The following is a 19,629-nucleotide window of genomic DNA, read 5'->3' as shown; positions in this document are numbered from 1 at the left end:
ATAGTTTAATTATTTTAAAAATCTTAAAATTCTGATTAAGACTTGTGTATAATATCGAATTACATTTTGCATTTGTAGGGATCTGTACATTATTACTCTAAAAACATATTTTTATGTGTTGGTCATTACTGATTTCTGAGATGAAAAATAAATATGCATTTATGGAGAAAATGCAGCACAGGCTGTTTGCAGGCGCACATGAAATTAATCCTGTTGGTTTCTTAATCCAGCAGTAAGCCACGTACACTAGTATGCCTGATCTTGCGTCTTTAATGTTTTGCCGGCTCCTGCATGCTTGTCAGGTATTGTGCATCAGCCCACAACTCCCCTGTCGTATCTGTCACTGTGAATACATACACCCTGTGTACTTGTGTAATTCAACGATGGTGCTCAGAATACCCACACTCTTCACTACAATGCTGCTTTAGATGACTAAAAAGTCTATTCAGCGATTTGTTTTGTTTTGACTGATAAACTATCAAAAGCAAAATCCACAGGAAAACACAAAATACCACCTTTAACGTCATATTTATTGTTATTTAGTTACTCAATAAAACATATACAGATATATACAATATGCAGGAAAACAGACGACTGCACTTTACATATTATTAAAAAAAGAAAACCAAAAAAGAAAACAAATATCAGTTCATAAAATGCCGTCACAGTCCTCCATCTATTGTTTCAGAAATTCAAATTCAACAGAAGCTTTATTTAAAGATTACAAGATTGCCTAACACACAGCAAATTTTCTCTTATTATACATGTGCAATACCAATAGTCTTTTTTTCAATTCCCTTATTAAACAACCTCCATTTATTCAGTTCCCATTGGCTGAATTGTATAGAAGTGGTTGAGCTCATATGGTTGATAGCAGAGGTAAGACGAAGAAGAGGAGAAAAGAAAAAAAACAATGAGGGAAAGATGTTCTCAGCATTATAACGAATGGAGAATTGCAACAAATTGTAAAATGATTAAGAACTGAGGTTTCCTTTTGCTTGACAATGAGGGAAAATCTTGAGTTACATTCATGCATATTCATCCTTTCTTTCTCTGGGTTTGCTTCTTGGGTGTGTTTATATTAAAATCTGCAATATCTACTATCAGGGGTGAAGACATTTCTCCTTCTGGATGAACACATTGGATTCATGAAGAGGCCATCAACAAAGTGAAAGTCATGAGAGATTGTTCTCAACACAGGTACACAATCAGAGCCACTGATAACTGAATATCCCTTCTTCCGCTTCTTTTTGTTCCATCTCCCCCTTTGACATTTCTTTATTTATCTTCAACAAAGAAAATAAAAGAAAACAAAGTATTGAATTGAGGTTTTCCAGATGTGGGCGTTGTTGAGAAGAGCCCGTGCTGTAAAGTCCAGCCATGTATGTGTGTATGTGCGCGTGTGTGTGTGTGAAAAAGAGAGGGAGTGTGTGTGAATGCATGTTTCAGAATAGACATGGTATTAGCATGTGTGAATGTGTATGTAAGTGTGTTTTGCATTTATGAGCATAAATGTCTTTCTGTCTCTGAGCAGGCACGAGCTGCTTGCGACACCTTTTTCATCCTCGTCATTCATATCATCTTTAAGTTGTCTCTGAAGCTCGTGAAGTCTTATAAGTATTCCCGTTTTCTTCTTCCTGCTTTGTTCAAGTCAGTGCGGCCACGAATGTCCCGAACCGATTGGAGATATCAGAGTGGAGCGAGCGCCAGGATGAGACGGGCCCTCCTCGACCCTTACTGTCCCCCAGCTCGTCTGTGCAGTGGACGGACAGGCACTGCAGGTGGTTCCCTCCGCTGCTCCCGCCTCCTCCTCCTCCTCCTCCTCCTCCTCCTCCTGCTCCGGGTCCTGGGGCTCCAGCCTTACTCTGGGTCAGCTCGGACTCTGCAGACAAGAACACAGAGAGAAAAAGATGAATAATTAAGAAAAGATGGAAAAAAAAACAACTTCAAGCAATTGGCATTCTCGATGCAGATGAAGCATTTTAAAATACACACTTTTAATTAAAACGGTGTCACTTTCACATCCCACTCTAAATCTGCACTGTGAAATTAATTCAACACTATTCCACCTCTTCATCAACGCGACCTGGAAAAAAAAAAAAAAAAAAAGAGGCTGTAAGCAAAGCTTCCTCTGCTCACACTCCTCCTCTTCATGCCTGATACACACACGTGAAAACACACACATACACACGTTTTCTCCCAGCCAGGCGTGCAAATCTGAAGCGACCCTGGATGACCCCCGGTCAGAGGGTCAAAGGGCAAAGAGAATACTGGCCTTTAACCCTGCTTGACCCAATTTACTGGTATAATGACCATGCCACAGTATCGACCCAGTGTCACCAAGGTGTGGTGCCTCATATTAAATGGTTGCACCTATCTTACTGAAAATCCATACACAGGTTGATTACAAGTCAAAAAAAATAAAAAAATCTGCTGACAGCTGAGATGCATGCTTTATGTATGGAGAAAAATCCCTGTGTGCCATATAACGAAAATATTTGATTAGGGGAAGACTGATGAGGGCAAGAGGTGCCTGGCTAAACTGACTGACTGGGATACAGACTTCAGCATATTGAGGGAGAAGAAGGCAGGAATAAAGAAAAGCTCAAATGAAGACACAAAATAGAAGAAGGGAGAGACACAGGAACTGGGAAAGAGTTCACAGTGGGGCTGTATGTTATGAGAGTAGTATTGCACCGTTAGTTTGGGGTTTTGCCTCCAAGGAAGCCTAAAGCGCAGAGAAAGTTTACGGGGACTTTGGTAAAAATCAGGCCTATTATCCTCCCATCTCCTCACCTCACTAAAACACAGCACTGCCTTGCTCAGTATGGATGGTGAACACATCAGTGTGCATCACAAAGACACATAGCTTTAAGGGGCAGGCACATCTAGGAGTCTGAGTGTACAGACGGGTAGGAAACAGCTCTGACAAGCTGAGTTACATGTGTCAAACGAGGAAGAGGCTGTGATAGGCGGCACAGTTGACGGCACAAAGGCTGCAGATCACAACACTGCAGTCAATGTGCTGCTCATCTGAGAGTAAAGAGAAACCGCATATCCACAGCCCTGTTTTCACCTTTTAAGCTCATATTTTTATGCTACTTGAAAATTTTTTTTTTTCTTCCCCCCACTTGTTTTCATTCCTTCGTCTTTGCTTTTTGAAAGCCTGAGGCAGCAGTGACAAAGTGTCAACAAAACACATCCAGGGACGCCAGCCCAGGCTGATCCGGACCAGAGGGGGCAGCTAGAACAACCAAGAGAAGCAGACATGCAGGCAGTGAAGCAGGCTTGCCCCCCAGCCTGTCTGGGCTGCGACCACTGGAATGGAAAAGTGGGGGATTTGGTAAAAGGTCAGGCAGCCAAGCCTCCCGTTGTTCCCTGTTTGGTGTCTCTGACTGCTGGTCTCTGTAAATTTCTCTAACTCTGTTTCTCTCTCTCCATCTCCCTCTTAAGGACTGCAAACATGGTGTGAGTGGAAGCTGAGAAAGTGGGGGGTGGGAGGAAGAAATGAGGATTTAGAGCAGTGTTGGTGGCGGCAGTGACAAGATCTAACATTTGCCAGAGGGTCCAGTCATACACCTCAGCATGGCAGATCCCCCACCCCCTGCCTGTATCACCCCCACCATCCCAAACCCTTTTCTCCAGCCCACCCCACCTCGCCCCTACACCCACTCCGAGTCCCTCTTTGGAGAGCTGTGTGCCCTCCAGCACCCGCCAGCAGCTCATGCTAGCTGGGCACAGCAGGGTCCACACCGGCCTGAATAGGCAGCCAAGCGTTCCCCTGGCTCACTGCTGACACACAGAGAACTGACAACGCGCACAGCCACAAACGCACAACAACACAACCAACGCCGCGGCTCCCGTACACACACACACACACACACACACACACACACACACACACACACACACACACACACACACACACACACACACACACACACACACACACACACACACACACACACACACACACACACACACACACACACACACACACACACACACACACACACACACGCTCAAATACATATGGACTTGCATGCCAAAACAGTCACACACAATTTCTGCTAGACACATCAGTTAGCTTCAATATCAGGAAAGGAGTACAAAAAAAAAAAAAACACACTGACTAACAAGATATGCAAAACTTAAATGATAAATGATCTTTTTTGAAGACATTGTTGTTGTTCAGGTAGAATTTTCTATAAAAAGTTTTTTTTTAATTTTCACCTAACACCTTTGACTTATTAATGACATGCATGAAAAACAATGAATTGGCTGATGCTATTTGTTTTAATAAGCTTTACTATATATACAGAAAAAAAAATGACTTCTTCAATAAGCCAAACACTTGAACACAACAGGATTTAAATATCACCCAGTATTACAGGGAAGCCAAAGAGGATTGAATGGATGTGATTTTTGTGGAAAAATCAAGACACTGGCCTTAAATGGTTACCATTATCCATGGCGGGGAATTCGCTCGAGAGTGGAAACAGCAGTGTGAAATTCTACATCACACAAGTCAAAATCCAAAATCACCATGACATTTAACAAGCAGGGAAATCTTTTCACGTGTATATATAATACGGTCTATCTTGTTATGGCTGTTCATTGACTAATGCAGAATTCATATCCACGGTAATATCTCAATAATAGCCTATTCATCCGAGGGGAACAAGTGCTTAGCATCAACAAGCGAGGGGAAAAATACCTAATAAAATAAGGGAACAGTAACAGCATGAGCAGCTGCGCTGAGCCACAAACACACCTAAATATCCTTAACCACATTACAGCCAGAACAGATTACCACAGTGATGGGTTCAGTAAATACTGAATCTAATGTGATGCTCTTATATCTCTATATCTCTCGCCCCAAGTGCTGTACTTTGTTATTTAGTGCCTGGTGATGATGCTGACACACACACACACTCTCAGAACACAGAAGACACACACGACAGCACGGTTTTTGGAGACGTCTCACACACATACACACACAGCCAGAGACGATTTATAGAGATGAGTGGAGCCTGAATGTGATGAAGGCTTGGAGCACAACGCACAGCTCTGCTCGTCTGGATGACACCAATGTGTCTGTGAGCTGACGGCCTGACACGGGTTTACATGTCAGACACACACACACACACACACACACACACACACACACACACACACACACACACACACACACACACACACACACACACACACACACACACACACACACACACACACACAATGGCTGCTTTGGGACTATGTCATCTTGCATTTAAAAAGTAAGTGTGCAGATGTGCAAATTTATCAATTAACTCTAAAATAAAATGAGCATGAGACAGTTTGTAACAACAAAGCTCCTATTGGATGCAAGTTCCCTCAGAGCTGTCACATTGATTTCCCAGGCCCCACAATCCCATGCGGCAGGCCTCTGCCCTTTCTATCCCGAGCTCTATAGTTCCATGACGACACTTCACCTTTGACCTCGTGCTCCTGAGGGTGCGACCCCTTCCTCTTTGAACACAAACCAGCCCTATCAGAGGACTCCGCTTGCTGACAAAAACACCCAAAGGCCTGCGCTCCTATGACAGTGTGTGACATCAGGTCAGATTCCTTTAGCATAACAACTAGCACCAAGGCCTGGTGTGAGGGCTTCTTTCTTTGTCAGCACAAAACAGCCGTCACAATCGGGTGAGGAAGAGTCAAAAACAATTTTAAAGGGTTTGAGAAAAATATCTGACTTTGGGTTAAAGAGCCCAAAAATCACTTTTTTTTTCTTAAATGCAAGTTTTCCAAAATTGCACCATTACTCTCTCAGAAATGGCAAGACATGCAGTTTGTTCAGGACACAAAGCAAACGAAATAAAATCACTGCAGTACAAGTATTAAATGAAAAGTCGAAACAATATAAAAAAGGTCTTGTCACAGGTACCCTCGACCCCTGAGGTAGGTATGTGGCATCCAGGACAAGTGACGCTCATGGCAACCAAGGCACCCTTAACTCCACCCAACTGTCGCAGTGTGACCTTTCCCTCAGAGTAGGGAGGATATCTGGAGGGAGCAGGGTGGAAGGGTGGAGGGAAGGAGGGCACATTTCTCAGGCAAGGGCATAGAGGTTATTTTGGTTTGAATTTCCTCTCTGTTCTCTGGCCTGCAACATAATAGAAAAAAGAAAGAAAAAACTTGCCCGGGCAGGCATTGCCCCCAGCATTTGTTACCTTCTCTCCAGCAGCAACACACCCATTCCCATCCCATCCCCTCCAACTCAACTCTACACACACACACACACACACACACACACACACACACACACACACACACACACACACACACACACACACACACACACACACACACACACACACACACACACACACACACACACACACACACACACACACACACACACACACACACACACACACACACACACACACACACACACACCTCCCCCTCTGGCCACGAGAAGTGCTTAGGAAACCAGACACAAATCAGAACATGGGAAGTGATTTAGTGCCTCCTTCATAACTCACAACCATGTCCAGGACCTGTCCAGCATGTCATCTAAGTCGGTGACATATTGAGCTACTTCGCTGTCTCTATTTTGTTTCAGCAGTCAGGCACACTTTGTGTTCAGTATTTTTCACCTTTAAAGGAAAAGGTCAGACATGCATTTAAAACTGTGGCAGATTTTCAGTTTTAAGGCGCCTGAAGGAGAGAGGCCTTGTCTTTGAAAATAACTCTATTAGAGGTTATTGTGAATTTTTTTTCCCAGGAAATAACATGAAATGTGTAGACATTTGTATCTGTATAATCAAATGCATGTTTCTTTTATTGCTGTTTTGCTCTTGTTGTTTTGCATTAACCAATTATATTTTACTTTCTTTTTTAAAAAAAAGAAAAGAAATAGATAATATAGATAAATGATGTGAATAAGGTGCAATAGTCACGGAGCATGTAACTGATGAAAAAAAAAGGTTTCAAGTGGAATTGAATTATTTTTTATTTCCCAAATGCAAATGGGAACTATTACCCATCCCCTCGCCTCACCAGAGAAACTACAAGCACTGTGGAAAAAAAAAAAAAAAAAACCCCACACTCCTCACTATCTCTCTGACTTGCTCGTTCACTCCATCACTCTCTACTTCCGTCTCCCAGGAGAAACTGCTCCAGTGTCATAACTCATTTGTCAATTCCTCAATACAAATTAAAGGCGCCTGACGACTACCTGTGTGTCTAATAACATAACTGCTGCTGGCAGCGGGACAACATCTACACCTCTAAAAACCTGTGAACACACTCACTAACACAAACACACACACGCACACCCTGTAAATGCTGTACCTGTACTCCAGGTATTATATGAAGTCAGGATACTGTCCATACCGTTCCTTCTTCTTCTCTTGTTCGTGCAGTCATTTAACAAGACAGTGGACATTTGGAGACATGTCACATACAGCCGTGATCGAAGGTTTGAGAGTCCTCACTCTGTGCATCTCCCGGATAAAGTCCGCCTTCCATTCTGCGCTGCATCCATAGAGAACATTTACCACATGCTGAGGCAAGTTTTATTTTACTCTAACATCCTTCCCCAGGGAAAACAAAACACCGGATGAACTGCTATTTTGGAAGAGTTGAAAATTCAGCAAAGCAAAAAAAAAAAAAAAAAAAAGGACTGACACCTTTTGTTAATCTTTTTTTCTCTCTTCATCATGCAGTCACAAACACACTTCTTTAACAGGCTTCCTTTTTACTGTCAGTGGAGCTCAGTGTCGTGCAAAAGCCCAGGAACAGTGAGCACACACGCACACAAGCAGGCACAACATAGCATGTAAACAGACACACTAACAGTATCTTATATACTAGGCACTGTAAAGGCACGATGAGCGAGTTTTTTTTAACCCTGCGCTATTTACATGTCAAGTAAATGCTCTTAAATATTTTCCGCATATTAGAATTAAGCGAGCATTTTCACCAAGCAAGACACCTGGGATCAAGCGGGGGGGGGGGGGGGGGGGGGGGGGGGGGGGGAGGAAGCTTTGAGCCTGACACTGAGTCAAACTAAATCAAACTTTGTGTCTGCAGCTGACAAATCCAAACTATCAAAACCTGCCCTTCGTCTGATTCTTACGTCACAGACAAACAAAAACACAAGGATGTGCAATATTTTCTTTATCAACACATTAATCAGGAGGACATTTCTTTGGAGCTAGGATCTGTTGGTAAAATTGCACATTTCTGTTGCAAAAATCAGCACTAAAAACTTAAACTAGCTGTATTCAACACCCTGATGAACCTGTCAATAACCAAGTGAACTAACATGAGTTGCCTGAGGAGGAATTGCCACCTTTGGAAACAATATTACAAAGGCTAATTGCTATAATTATCATGATTATTATCATTACTGTAGTACAGGAGTGTGCGGCAGGCTGGTTGGATGTGTGTTGTTGAAAATGTCAATATGAAACACCTTGTAATGACAGGTAAAGAACACACACTGCCCCAAGCTGTTTTTTCCACATTCAAGCACGTGCCAATCACTTCTGTCTTTTTTTAGAAATAGAAATTACTGGTGCGATTTGTGAGCTTGTTGTCGCGCTAAATGTCAAAGGCAGGTAGTCTCACAGGAACGTGTGCTCAATAGTGGAATATCAATACAGCTCTTTCTGCAGATTTAAGTGCTTTCTAGTTGGTGTAATAAGATGCAAGTTCCTTTTTTCCCCCCGAACCTGTCAAAGTCAGAGCGAGAGAGATTTGATCATTATTAGAGCTGTTTATGGGCTGATTACTGAGACTGAGCAGTGAAACTATTCCACTGGGTCAACTGTGAAGTGTTTTAACTGTGCTGATAAAAAAAAAAAAAAAAAAAAAAAACGTGCAAGTGCATGTGGCAAAAAGTAGAAATAAAAATAACTGAATCACTTCCTACGTCTGATGGTGGTCTGTTATCAAGACTTTGCATGAGTTTCCAAATGAACAGTCAGCTTCTGGCTAAGATATACTGAAGAGAAGGGAAGAGGAAGAGTGTAACTATTTTTCTTAAAAGAGGAAATAATATTAACTGACACCACACGAGGAATGTTAGTGTGCACCTCAAGTCCATATTTAGTGGGAAGACAAGACACGGCGCTGCACAGCAGAGTCTGAGCTTACAGCGGCAGGTAAACTGGGCTACAGTGAAAAACTTGAGCTACATGCTGTCACAGAGGAGGCCAAACATGGGGTCCAAAGGGGGCCATTAATGCAGCATGTGTCACTTTCAACAGGCTTACTGGGGCCACAGAGAGGGGGGAGATGGGGTGCACTGGGTGAACAGACATCAGCTTTAAGTACAGTTTAACTTGTATCACATACTTTCAGCACATATCAACATTTAGCTAAGAAACAATGTTAAGTGTATGCCGTGTTGTCTTTGAATAATAGCAAACTGTTGGCTCATGTAGTCTCTTTTGCACTTAGAGCATTAGCACAACTACACAAAAACATACCAAGCAATAAAATGATCTAGGCTCCCCCTGAAGTTTCACACTACTGTACAAAATGCACCTGGAAAGTGAAACATTCACCTTAGGTGACCAAAGTGACCCATGACCCCAAGCTCTTTTAGTTTCACTGCAATCTGAGGCAAACCAAAAGACCACACAACGTCAATTCTCAAGACGTTACAGTTCACTTCCCATGCAAAAGACCGAAAACACTAAGACCTTAAAACAACAAATATAGTCCATGTTTAAGCTCATACTACAACATCTAAACTCTCAGCAGACAATTCCATATTTAGACAGACTCTGGTCAAAGTTTAACCCCTTAAAACTAAATGATCGCCACGGCAGAAAAAAATAAAAGGAAAATGTTTTGCTTGTAAGTATGACAAAATACGAGTGCATTTCCCTTTGTGTTTTTTAATCTAAATCAGAATAGAAGTCTGATTTTTAAGACTGTCATAATTAAAACATATACACCTGACTGAACCACACACCACTGGGAAAGAAGGAAATCAATCTGCATATTTCTACAATATGAGAGAGCACAATAAGGTCTTTTAAAAAATGCCATTGTGAGCACACAGGTAGTGTTTAAAAGTGGAAAAAATACAAATGCATTGCATCCATCACATTAGAAAAAGGCTTATTGAACCATTCAGAATATCTCCACAGCAAAACATACATACATCTGACATAATCATGTAATTTCAATTAGAATTGTATTATAACTTAATAGACATATAAAAAAAATATTCTACTGTCACTGGAACTACATAAATAATTTCACCCTAATGAAAATTATGATCTTTTGCGATATTTCTGAGTTACATTTTAGTTAATGCTAATGGACTAATGAATTGGCCTGATTTATTTCACATTAGTGTCACTGACATTATCTCCCCAAAGGCAATTTTTTTTTCACAGGACTGAGAACTCGACTTACTGGTCCGGGTGGATATTTTTTGCAGCATGTCAAGCCTGTGGGATGTTGGCTCTTATGGAAGTGCACTGTGGGCCATGACTTATCTTAAATTATTATGTTATTTTGCTCTCTTCTATGTAGCGTAAGCATCAGATTCAATCACAAAATCCCCCTCCCCTCCCAAATACACCTCCACCCTTTTTTTCATCTCTGCTGTCTGAGGCACTCAAATGAGAAACTGTCAGGAGCCGTGATTTGTGCTAACTAGCTATCGATCGCTCCCGAGCAGCATGCCTCATGTCCAGGCAGGGAGGACTGAGAGACGAGAGGAGACGAGGGAAGGACAAGAGGAGAGGAGGAGAGAGGATACAAGGAGACAAGATGAAAGGAGAGAAATTAGACTATTCTGCTTTTAAATACCTGCCTTTTTTTTGTCAATTTCTAATGTTAAATGTGCTTCAGTCCTAGAGTAATGAAATGATCAGTGCAACAGGGTAGAGTGTGCTTATCAGTGTTAGGTTTCTGACTCAGGATGAAACTCTTTAATCAATATCAAAAGTGATGATGTTACTTATCACTCTGGCAGCTTTTTCTTTTTTTCCCTACTATCTTACCCTTTGTCTTTGCTTGTTTTTTTTTCTTCCTTTTACCAAATTGTTTACAATTAAACAGAAATGGGATTATTGTGTTTAGCAGAGAGAAAACTCATGGTACTAAAAAGCTTTTTTGTCATCTTAGCTGAAACGACCTGAGGTGTAATGAAGATAACAGAAAAACAACGCTGAAATGACTTGTAGTCATGTTGCCTCAAAGAAATATTAAATAGTTTATTTTTTGGTCCAAATTTGCAAATCGGTCGACATGATGAGTTGCACAGCTGTTTCGAAGTAATGACATTAGTGTTCCCACCCGACACCCTGTGCTCAGCTTCGCATAAACAAAACGCCTGGACTCCAGACTCCGTGCGCGCGCCCGCCCGCCCCTCTCTGCACCCGCACCGATCAGAACAAAGAGGCGCTCGAGACGCGCTGAGCGCAATCCACACATACATGGATCCTAACGTTAATATATATTTCCATTAATTCACAAGGACCGAGGGCTGACTTTTTCTCCATTATTCAAGCAGTAACGTTAAGCACCTCCGTCTACTGTTAGGATGGAAAGGATTTGGAAATGACACACTTACGAACACAAATTGACGAGAAAAAATGAAACGTTTAAAATAATGAGGCTAAATATATGAACAAATGCATGAAACTAGCACATTTTAATTGCGACGACAACTTTCCTTATTCTAATGCATATTATTGCCTACCATTAGCTTTATTTAATATTAGTGCACACAAACTAATATTAAAACATCGCTATTTAAAATAAGGTTAAAAAAAAAACGAGTTTAATGTATTAACATTTTATTAATGATAATTAATAATAAGATTTATTATTAATAATATTTAGAGAGGTGAATTAAAAGAAGCGATGAAACCAAACAACGTAGAAGTTAAACTATTCCTCTGCACTTGTATGTATCGCCATAAAGAAAATTATCATGCTACATTAAATGTTTATCAATCTCCGTCTGTTTCTTCTGTGGGTTTAGGGCTCTAGGTTTTATATTAGTTGTTATAAACTTTCTGTAGTGAAAAAAACGAATCCACAGATTTTTAACATCGATTAATTAACATGGTAGTTATTATTAGGACGTTCAGTGGTTAAGAAACCACGAATGATCGTTTAGAATATAAACACCTACACTTTGACTTTCCAAAAAAGTGTTTGAAAAATCAAATGTATGTATTTTCCACACAAAATCTAATAAAACGTCTATATTAACTTCAACATGTTATGTAAACTTTGAAACCCTGTCCTGCCAATCTAAAATCAATCTACACGGAGCAGCTCGGTATTATCCCCTGATAATAACAAAAACAAACACGTAACAAGGCGAGGGAAACCCCGCTGCGCGAATGCATATCCACAAAAAGCTATTAATCTTCTCAATGTAGTTGTTCACCCTGAAAAGCGAGATAAAGAACCACAGGAAATGTTTACTTTTCTTGAGCTGCTCTTTTGAAGGGTTTTAACAATGAGGAATCTTACAAAAAAAAACAATGCAAAAAATAAATAAAAAATACAAGGATTACTTTGCTCAGACAGATGGTATTTAAAGTGCCCATTCTGATAATCATTTTTTAATAGCTTCTTCACGGACCAATTTAACGAGATTAAATAAGTAGATTTTTGTCAAGAAATTGATGCTTCCATCATTAAATGTATTAATTACCTATGGACCTAACCTTTAAAATATAAGAACAGACATTAAACAGAAACAGCTGCTTTTTGACGCACAGTGTGAACTATAAGATACCATCAGTATTAACAGAATAGTTTTCATTTCAATAGTATCATACATACATATATACACACACACACACACACACACACACATATATATACATATATATATATATATATATATATATATATATATATATACACACACACACACACATATATATAGATATGTATCCTTATACTATTTTATAAGGAAAAAATGTAGTGAGAAAATATAATTGTTAATATAGTCTGTGCTGCATGTGTGAATGACCAAAGAGTAGAAATGAAAGAGGGAAGAAAAGGAGGTAAAGATATGCCAAATATACAAAAGAGTTTTTATTTACCTTCTTTACTGTTGTTTTGGCTCTTGGTTTTTTCCCATGGTCCCATGGCCTTATCATCCTCTGACCCGTCCATCATGGCCTTGTCACTGGGCACGTACCAGGTGGCGTGCTGCTCTGCCATGAGGGTGTCAAGGTCAATGGTGCCCATTGAGCCTTTACCAGCATCCGGGCTGCAGCCTGCCAGCTCATTGTCTCCATTCTGTGAGGGACAGTCGCTATTCTTCTTGCCATTCTTAATGGCCAGGGGCTGGTCCTCAGAGATACTGAACTGCTGCCGCTGGAGCTGGATCTGGGCCTGCAGAATCTCTAGAGGATGAATTTCTTCCTGGCCAGAGGTGCTGGATGGAGTGCGTACCTGCTCCACCCCAGGAGTGCCTGGGTGGCTGACACCATTGGCCCCTGTGCCCCCACCAGCATTTAGTCCATAGCTGTCTGGTGTCGAGGTAGTATGATTGTTAATGCCCATGCCAAGGGGCTTCTGTCCATTTATCAAACCATGATCACCCCTCTGTATTTTGGGTGAGCCGGTGATCATAGGGCTGCGGTTAGGCTTTGTTGCAGAGGCCCCTCCTGCGTCTGAGCTGGAGGATACCTCGTCCTCGTTGCCGTAGTGGGTGCTGACATCATCAGGAAAGTCCACTCGAGGTGAGCTGCTGTCAGACTTGGCAACACTTTGAATGCCACTGTCTAAAGATGACATCAGATCAGCCTGGTCCCCCAACATTAGGTCACCTCCTTTTCCCCAAGATGGCGATTGGAGGTGTTTCTCATGGGGTGTACCCCCACCCCTCTCCCCAACGCCAGCTGAGGGGGTCTGCTGGCCTGGACTTACAACAGGGTTACCATTGTCAGAGGAAAAAAAAATTCCAGGGCTCACATGTCCACTGTCTCTTTTTCTCCTCCCTCTCCCTCTCCCACTCCCTGTTGTTGCTTTCCCCTCACTGCACGGGGTAGCGTCCATGTTGAAATTTGGGGAGAGGGCACTGGCTTCCCCCTGCACCGTCTGGCTTTGACTTGCAGGCTTAGAGTTGCTATTCCCGGTGCCAGGCATCTGGCTGTTCTGGGAAGTGCTGCTCTGAAAATATTCAGGACCAGCACTGCCAGTGCCATTAGACGTGCTGCTATTAATGTCCTGCTCCGTCTGACTCAGTTTTCGTTTGCCCTCATTTTGGTTTTTCTTGTTGAATGTTACGTTAAGATTGGGGGCCCCTAGGCTGGCTATCATGTTCTGGCAGGCTGTGGAAAGGGCCGCCAGGCAGCTCTGGCCAAACACACTGTCTTTAGAGCTGGTTTTGTTAAAGTTCCCGAGGGACAGAGCTCCTAACTTACTAACAGATGACCGCTGGCCTGAGGGGAACTCAGACTGAGGAGGATATGTCCCTGGTGAGGTGTTCACCCCCTGGGGGGCACTGTGGGGCGGCCCTTGTCGGTTACCCCCACCATAGGGAAACGTTGGTTGTGCCCCCATCGGAGGTGCAGGAAAATCTGCTGGCCGCCTTTCTGCTGGTGCATTCGGGTGCCCCGTTCCTGCTCCTGGACTCTGCATTTGTGAGAGGTTGCCCATGTTGGTGCTGAATTGTGAGTGCATGCCCGGGGAATGGAGAGCCGGAACATGGCCATCTCCTGGTATTCTCATGGGCTCCTGCATACCCATGCCTGGCCTGAACATCATCCCAGCCCCATTCTGCTGCATCCCCATGTCATGAGGCCCTGATTCATTTCCCGCTCCACCCATACGCCTTGACATCATCTCTCCTGCTGGGTGGGACCCTTGGAACCAGGAAGTCTCCTGAGTTACATGAGGAGTTTGTCCATCAATGTTGGGCATCCTGCCTCCATTCTCCCTGTCAAAGTTAGGCTGAGGCATGTTCCCTACTGGGCCTCCGTGAGCCATTGGGCCAGGAGGAACATCACCGTGGTGACCCAGCTGCTGCAGGCTGGGCTGCCTCATTCTCTGCTGCTGGTTTCGAGAGGCCATCTGTTTGATCATCATGGCTGCATTCTGACGCTGCTGCAGAGACTGCTGCTCTGGCCCTGGATGCTGCAGGGGACCTGGTGGGAAACCTTCACTCACAGGAGGGGTGAACTCTCCGGGCAGGCCAGGGTAGGCAGAAGGAGAGAGGTGATTATCCATTCCACCACACCAGCCTTCACTGCCATGTGCATTTGGAAAGTCAAATCTAGGCCTTTTGGCCATGTTCATATAAGGAGAGTCAAAGTGTTGCAGCCTCTGGTTTGGGGGCTGTTGGGAGGGAGGAGGAGCTGGCTGTTGCATATTAAACATGGGGTCCCCATAGGGGTGCAGCCCCCTATTTTCCAGTCTGTGAATGGGATATTCAAACTGGTTGTGTTGGCCAGGCATCATGACCCCTCCGTCCAGAATGTTGGGGTTAGTAGAGCCGGGCTCAGCCTGAGGGGGTCTGGGGAGGCCAGGGGGACACGAGTTCTGTCTAGCTATCAAGCCAGCCTGTTGTTGCTGTTGCATGAGAGGATGTCTTGCATTGACCCCAGGCTCCATTCCCACGGGCACCTTCCGGCCGTTTCCAAAACGCTCAAAAAACACTCCATGCTGAGGCTGCTGGGGCTGTGGTGGCGGCGGCGGCTGGTGTCCCTTTGAGATGCCCTGCATACCTGGTGTCCGTGGCATGCCAGGGTTTCCTGGAAAATTCCCACCAGGAACTGGCCTCCCTGGCCCAAAATGGGGTAACTGAGATTCTGATTCTGATGGGGAAAATACATGGACATCAAAATGTCCAGATGGAGCCTCACTTGGGAAGTTATACTCTAGTCCCTCTACAGCTCCCTGGTTGGGCATCCGCCGAGGCTCCAGGCTGTGAGACTCAGAGGATGAGGATGAGGAAGAAGGGAGCCCATGGAAGGATGCAGCTCTGTTAGGCGACTGGTCCAGGGGTAGACAGGGAGCAGGGACAGCATGGCTGCCACTGGGAGGCCCGTGATGTTGAAAGTCAGGCATGTTACCAGGCCGCTGCTGTTGCTGCTGCTGCTGCTGCTGCTGAGGGAAGCCATCCCCTGCCTGCCCCTCAGTGAGAGGATCAAATCCTTCTCCAAATCCCTGCTGTGGTCCCATGCCATTGTTGTTGTAGCCCATTAGCCTGCCACCATGCAGGCATGATGAGCCAGGCTCTGGGCCTCCAAAATTCCCACTGAAATGAGGGTGAGGTTGATGGGGATGAGGTTGATGGCTGTGGGGATGCCCTTGATGAGGTTGCTGGTTGTTGAAAAATCCATGCATGGGTCCTTGCTGCTGCTGAAGTCCGCTGCCTGCATGCATGTCTGAGTGGCCCCGCGGATGAAAGCCACCGTACTGCTCCCCGTTCATGTTCATGTTAAGCCCGAGCATTTGCGGTTCGTTCAAAGGGCCCATACCGGGCTCTACTGCTCCCGGTGGGCCTCCAGCGTGAAAACCCGGGCTTTTATAATGAGAGCCCATGTTCAGTCTCGGATGGTTTATGTTTCTCTCTGACTGGCCAGGGTTTCTGCTATTAATCTGAGAACCAAACTGCTCCAGCCCAAACATACTCCCCTGCAATCAATCCCACATGACGGCCAGTTTGCCAGACATCGACACACACTGTCTGTTTTCCGTCTATCCGCAAAAGCAAAAAGTGGAAAAAATGATATAAAAAAACCTAGCCAAACATTTACAACAAACAACTGATTAAACTGCTTAATCCACTGATTAAAATTTTAAAACTCACCAAATAACTTCTCATCGTAGTAAATAATTTTTTTTTGTTTTTCAAATTATCCAAGGACGCAAAGAGAAGAGGAGACACACCGTGTCCAATTACGCACGCAACTGCTCCTGCATTTAACGCGTGCACTTTAATTGATCTTCTTTTTGTCTATTATTAACCAAACAAATACAAAACACTGATCAAGTCACCTATCATATTTTAAAGTTTGTCTGTGTGCGTTTATCCAAGCTCAACGTGACACTAAAATACCTCACTTGCGAACTAAAAGAAGAACCCAGAAGACCTGGAGCAATCAAACAGGGAATTTGACCATTTCTGTCTTCTAATTCATGATTCCAGTCCAATGTCAAATGTCCCAGAGCGACTTTTGGCGTCAGGTCCCATACTGGAAACAATAAAAAAGTCCAAGTGGAGCCGTATGGTTTAAATTTCCTCTGTGAAAAATCCTTCTTTAAATAAATGTCTTCAAAATCACTACCACTGCTGCACAGGCATAAAGGCAAAAGTCCAGTGTGATTACGAAGTCCAAACACGGGTCTCCAACCCAGGTACCGGAGAACAGGAGCGTCCGTTTGCGCGACCTGAATCGGGAGCAGCGCGGCGTGCACTACCCGCACTCAACCACAACAGAGCGGCTTGACAGCATCCTCCACCCGCTGCCGGTCATGCGCCTTGCAGAGAAGCACCGTGCTTTATGTCCTTTAAATGCGTTGCGCTCCTAACTTATTCGTCCCTCCGTTTATAGAGTCGTGCCTTCTGTGGTCTGAGCGCACTGGGGAGCGATTCACAGATTCACTCACACTCTGCTCTGCCGCTCGGCTCTGTGTGAGATCAACGCGTCCACGGGAACCAGCAACAAGTTTTGCATTTCTACAGCCGCTTCCATACATGAGGTTTCAGCCAATCAGAGGGGCCAGAGAAAGCCTAGAGGGTGGGACAAATGCTTTTAAGGTGGTCTATTGAGTCAATGGTAGACTTATTGTAAAGATTTGTGCGTAGATCTAATCTTTAGGAATGGCTTTCATTCCAAATACTGTTCTGATCGAAACATCTGGCGTGTGTTGTCCCATTTAAACCTACAACCTAATTTGAACTGATCACAGTAATGCAAATTATATAATTAATTCATAGGATTCTCTTTTTCTTAAACCTGAGTTGTAGTCTACATTCTTGCCATTTTTATCATCCTCAAGCTCGACTGGAAAACAGTGCCTGACGTAAAACTGCACATATTGCCGATTTGTATGTTACATTACACTTTTCTCCTGTTAACAGACCTTTATTAAGCTCCTGCATCCATTGATCCATGCAACGATTGATCACTTAGGTGCACATTTATTGTCACTGTCATTTTAGGTATTGGTAACCTGCATGTTTTGTCTTTTTTTTTAAAGCTGCCGTAAATTATATCAGTGGCAATACTGCAGTTAAACTGAACGACTTGTTCTTACACGTGTGCTACTGAAAATGAAAAGTCTTGGTTTAAATAAAAACAATTCTGCTCAAACTATTTCCTAAATAGACTTTAACCAGGATTCCAAATTGGCCTTAATAAAGCGATTCGCAGCAGTTGCTGTCAAAGAAATGTGTTTTAAATATATGGATTGACAATGATACTGCAATAACGTTTGAAATGAGCATATATCTTGTTTTTCTCTGACACACTTGGGACCAATCACGAGTTATGTGTGAATCTGTCCCAGTGGGGGAAAATCCTCCTTAACAGACAGTCTGAACTAAATCATGTGGATGATATTGGGCTTCAGCTCCGATATTCAATAACTTTCTCTTCGTATAATAGGCCTAGTTTCTAAATCAGAACTTTTTTTTGCATGACCAATACAAGAACCCTTCATACTAGGCTAGGCGTAGTGTAATTGTATTAGGTGCAACAACTTGAAATACATATTGGCAAGTACATATAATAACACTCTTTTTTAATTTATTTGAAAGTTATGTCATGTTTTCATGTATCCAGTGTTTTCTTTCCTGTTATGTCTTTCGGTTTGTGTCATAACGATTTGTCATCCCCACGTTTGTGTTTGGGTGGATTTATCTGCCCTGCAGGGAAGTTTTGGGTCACCTTGGATATTATTATTCTTCAAATTCAGATTCTTATCTGTGTGCAACAACACCTTTTCGCAAAAAAAATAGATGCATAGGCCTAATCGATATAGTAAATGAATCTTGAAATAAAACCCGGGATGTCTGCCTGCCCTTAAAGATGAAGAGAACTCTCTGATTGTTTGCAATAAAGTCAAACAAATGCGAACATCAACCTAAATGTAGCCGATTTCTATTCTTCACTTATAGGAATTTTCTGGCTAAAAAGACAACATAGTGTTTTTCAACCCTTGTGGACATGACGACAATTTGGTGTCTAGCAGCTCTGTGTTGCTGTAAAAGTGGAACCAAAAGGAGTTTTATCAAACATACACAGTGCCACCTAGCGGCTGGCGTCAGAGGGAGCCGTGCATAATGTCACATTTTCATGCTGGAATCTAGTTTACAAGATATGAGAAATTCCTGTCAAAAGCGTGGATCTAATTAAAAATTCAGTTTTCGTTATTTAATTTCAAATAACGATCAATGACAAAAATGTATCAAATATGCTTTAAATCATAATATAATAATCATGACAAATAACTGAAAACAGAGAAAGAAATGGATTTAGCACTGAGCCCTGGAAGAGGAGGCTGACAGGGCTGAAGACAGGTCAGGACAAGGCACTGGGAGGTTTTTGGAAGGAGGGTGTGTATATTTAGAATTTTGGGTTTGTGGATATGCAATCATTTCAAAAGAGGAGAGGACAGCAGCCTGTGAGG

At 43.0% G+C, this 19,629-nt stretch overlaps 1 protein-coding gene across 1 annotated transcript; it reads right to left on the bottom strand.

Annotated features, from left to right (window-relative positions):
- Positions 1-511: 511 nt before the first annotated feature.
- mn1b (meningioma 1b) lies at positions 512-17,842 on the bottom strand. Its single transcript, XM_079338483.1, has 2 exons — positions 13,086-17,842; positions 512-1,882 (listed from the first exon to the last, which is right to left on the bottom strand). The coding sequence occupies exons 1-2, from the start codon at positions 16,621-16,623 to the stop codon at positions 1,647-1,649; spliced, it is 3,774 nt and encodes a 1,257-aa protein (XP_079194609.1). The 5' UTR covers positions 16,624-17,842; the 3' UTR covers positions 512-1,646.
- Between the last annotated feature and the right edge of the window lie 1,787 nt (positions 17,843-19,629).

The sequence above is a fragment of the Symphodus melops genome, assembly GCF_947650265.1.
Source record: "Symphodus melops genome assembly, chromosome: 1".
Taxonomy (NCBI): Eukaryota; Metazoa; Chordata; class Actinopteri; order Labriformes; family Labridae; genus Symphodus; species Symphodus melops.
This window is presented reverse-complemented; position numbering and strand designations above follow the sequence as displayed.

Coding starts and splice junctions, on each gene's coding strand:
- mn1b (XM_079338483.1), bottom strand. CDS start 16,623: ATGTTTGGGCTGGAGCAGTTTGGTTCTCAGATTAATAGCAGAAACCCT. Junction 1,883..13,085: donor CCAAAACAACAGTAAAGAAG/GTAAATAAAAAC, acceptor TCTTGTCTGCAG/AGTCCGAGCTGACCCAGAGT.